At 32.9% G+C, this 3905-nt stretch overlaps 1 protein-coding gene across 1 annotated transcript in view; it reads left to right on the top strand.

Annotated features, from left to right (window-relative positions):
- LOC106473260 (GTPase-activating Rap/Ran-GAP domain-like protein 3) overlaps positions 1-3761 on the top strand; it is a 41509-nt gene extending 37748 nt beyond the window's left edge. The window contains exons 22-23 of the mRNA XM_022401733.1: positions 176-357; positions 1302-3761. Coding sequence (XP_022257441.1) covers positions 176-357; positions 1302-1664 — 545 coding nt within the window. The 3' untranslated portion in view covers positions 1665-3761. The remainder of the gene's footprint in view (positions 1-175; positions 358-1301) is intronic.
- Positions 3762-3905: the final 144 nt, after the last annotated feature.

Genomic DNA, 3905 nt, shown 5'->3' with positions numbered 1-3905 from the left:
ATAGCCCTCGTGTAGCTTTGCGCGAAATTCAAAAAACAAACAAACAAACCAATGAAGTTGGATTTAATTTGTTTCAACTGTGCCATTTAAATTTCACTATACCTTTTAGCGTTTAATCAGCGAGATATAGTACAGATGTCGCCCCATTTCTTTACTGTTTGTGTTGGTTTCATAGCAACGAGCAGCACCAGTTCTTCGGATGGAGCAAAACCGTTACGGATCTACCGCATGTCCTTCACTTCTCTGACTGGTGGCTCCCCCTGTGAGAGGCGGGTACCAACCCCTTCTCTCCCGTCCCCACAGCCTCTACTCAACCCCACGACGTTCAGTAGCAAGTTCCTCTCCCCAGACGTTCACGTAAGTTACTAAAGTTAATCCAGACAACCTGTTTTTAGTAAGTTCATTACAAATTTATATCTATAACCACTTATATTTTGTCAGGTGTGATTCTGCAAATTTATTTCGAAGTACGAGTTGAAAAAAATGCTTATTTTTTTGGCTAAGATCCTTGTTGAATACTCCAAACAAATAGCTCCGAAAACGCCTTAGTAGTATTAGTGTTTCTAAGTTCTAGAAATAGATCTTGGAACATAACAAAATTGTAAGGTATTGTAATCACACAGTATTCGTTTTTATATAAAAACCGAATCATCTTACACTGTGATAAATGTGTAATGAATCGTTGTTGGATACATAGTTGCAGGAATTGTGCTGTAATTAACCTTACGTTTGTCAGTATTTATACCTGTAACAACAGGTATGAACGTCAAAATGTGTCAATATTTTCCTTGAAATAAAATATATTTATCACGGGAAGCTCACGTAAATTATAGTCTTGGTTTCTTAGCTGCACCGATGAGGTCTTACGAATACACACACGATTTTAGCAGCTATATTTATCGGAGCTTTAATTAGATATTCTTTGAAGTATTTTACGCTTTAAACTGCTTGCTATAAAACGTGTTTTCTGCGGAGTTCAATTATCTGTCAAAGTGATCCAGATTAAGTACTTGTGGATTGGATGTGAGTTAGTTTTATATCACAGCACGAGTGAAAGAAAGCGAAAAATTAATTGTTGAATACATTTCCATGGACATCAATAATAAGACAGTTAAACAAAAATAACAAACACTTTTTATAATTCAAAAAAAAACAATTAGCTTACTAAGCGTTACAGGAAATGCTTTGGCATTGTTTTATGGATGGAGGGACGCGTTTATGGATGGATGGACGCGTTTTATCAGTTATCAGACTGTATATACTGTACTTTGAACATAATATAAGTTATTGTGTTGTTTCAGGACAATCGTCTAAGACCAGATCCTCGGCCAAGCAGAAGTGCAACGTCCTCCCCAGTGCCTCAGTTACCTGTTGTTTTTCACCACCAGATGTCAGCCAAACTAGAGATAAACAAAGAGCACACGCTTGCTGCTACTACGGACTCTGGGCTAGTAAGAATTACTAGTTCTAAAGATCCCTGCAGTTCTTACAGTTTAGATTATGGAGCAGGAAAAAGCGCCAGGTCTTCACCTAAACATGATTATTGCAGCTCGAACTCTGTTCCGGGAAAAAGTGGAGGTTCAATCCCTTTGTTTAGCTCACAACCTGGATCTACTCCACCGTACAGCCCCTGCGTACTTTTGGAAACAAGCGACGATTCTTGATTCGTCGAACACTCGAGGAAAAGGAAACTGAAACCAAACGTCACTATTGATTTTTACACTAGTCATTTCTAGTAAGCATTGATACATACACAACACAGTTGCTTTAACTTGCAATCATCCTCTTAATCGCATTACAAATTCTCCTGTTTTTCACAAGTTATGAAAAATAAAACATATCATTCTTATGAGATATTTAGTATTAAGAAAAATATATTGCATCATGGGTGTTTGTGCGACTATTTATAACTTTATTATGTGTACAGTAACTAAGTCTAGTAGAACAAAATCGTTGAAGATATTCTACCATCCTGGCAGATGTTTCTACTTCAACACATATTGACGGGTGTTACTATTTCAACACATATTGACAGGTGTTACTATTTCAACACATATTGACTGATGTTAATACTTCAACACATATTGACAGATGTTTCTACTTAAACACATATTGACAGGTGTTACTATTTCAACGCATATTAACAGATGTTAATACTTCAACACATATTAACAGATGTTACTATTTCAACACATATTGACAGGTGTTACTATTTCAACACATATTGACTGATGTTAATACTTCAACGCATATTAACAGATGTTTATACTTCAACACATATTGACAGATGTTAATACTTCAACACATATTGACAGATGTTTATATTTCAACACATATTGAGAGATGTTAATACTTCAACGCATATTAACAGATGTTAATACTTCAACACATATTGACAGATGTTTCTACTTCAACACATATTGACAGATGTTAATACTTCAACACATATTGACAGATGTTTGTATTTCAACACATATTGAGAGATGTTAATACTTCAACGCATATTAACAGATGTTAATACTTCAACACATATTGACAGATGTTTCTACTTCAACACATATTGACAGGTGTTACTATTTCAACACATATTAACAGATGTTAATACTTCAACACATATTGACAGAGGTTTGTATTTCAACACATATTGAGAGATGTTAATACTTCAACACATATTAACAGATGTTAATACTTCAACACATATCAACAGATGTTAATACTTCAACACATATTAACAGATGTTAATACTTTAACACATATTAACATATGTTAATACTTCAACACATATTGACAGATGTTGTTACTTATATTCTCTATGCTGACCTTAGAAGATTTAAAAGTCTATATTCATTTCTGAATCCATGTTTAATCGAAATCTCTAAGATTTTGACATGAAGTTTTGATAAATCTAACAGCAAAGAAATTGTTCTAAAAACTCAAATTCCAGTATTTGTATTTTGTTAAACTTTGTAATGGTATGAGCCTGTTATTTAACTACGTACACTAATAGACAATGCAATTTTGTTCAAGTAAGTAACAGCTCTGAACTATAAGCAGTACGTTATCTGTCTGTGAGCACGAGATCAAATGGTAATCAATTGAAAGATTGAAATATAACATTGGAATAATGTGTTATAGTCCAAAATACTTGTCAAAACATGGCCATTAACTCAAACTGGTCATCTTCTCGAAAATGTCACGACTTCTGTTTTTCACTTTTACGAATAAAATGAAAAAGAAATATATATAACATCTAAATCGTAAGCATTGACCATCATGAGCACGTGATCCTGGCACGTCCATTGCATTAGTTACTTTATTTGTGTTTTGTGTATTTTCCATTCATATTTATTTCCGGTTTTTAACCTCAAATGTAAGTGAAAGTAACACGTGAACTACGAAATATCAAAAACCTTTTTTTTTTAAGCACATTGTAATTAGATTTAAGAATTTTTGACCACCCAACAAGTGCACCTTATTTTTAATAAATGTTGATCATGTGCAAGTTATTCATGTGAAAACTCTTTAACTATTTCATCCACAGCATGAAACATTTATAAAATTGAAAAAAAAAAGAGTAGCCTTTAACTTTCGATACATTTTTTTACACTAAGTTGCCAAAATATAAACAACCAAGAGCGCATGCTCAATGTGGAAGAACTAAATTACTGAAATAGAATACATATCAGATTTTAGATTGTGTATTATTATTGAAAAACATTGGTGGGTTATTTGTGTTCAAGACAATAACTATAATGTAATTTAAAACCAATGAAATAACTCAGAATTTGAAATTTTATGCACGCTTACAACCAATCATGAATCAGAATGAATATTAACATTTGATTGAACGGTTTATAAGTATGTTTGACCAATAAAATAATAGTATATATATATATATATATATA

Source organism: Limulus polyphemus, unplaced genomic scaffold (assembly GCF_000517525.1).
Source record: "Limulus polyphemus unplaced genomic scaffold, Limulus_polyphemus-2.1.2 Scaffold6015, whole genome shotgun sequence".
In the NCBI taxonomy this organism is placed as follows: domain Eukaryota; kingdom Metazoa; phylum Arthropoda; class Merostomata; order Xiphosura; family Limulidae; genus Limulus; species Limulus polyphemus.
The sequence above is the reverse complement of the archived record's forward strand: the minus strand, read 5'-3'. Positions and strand labels throughout refer to the sequence as shown.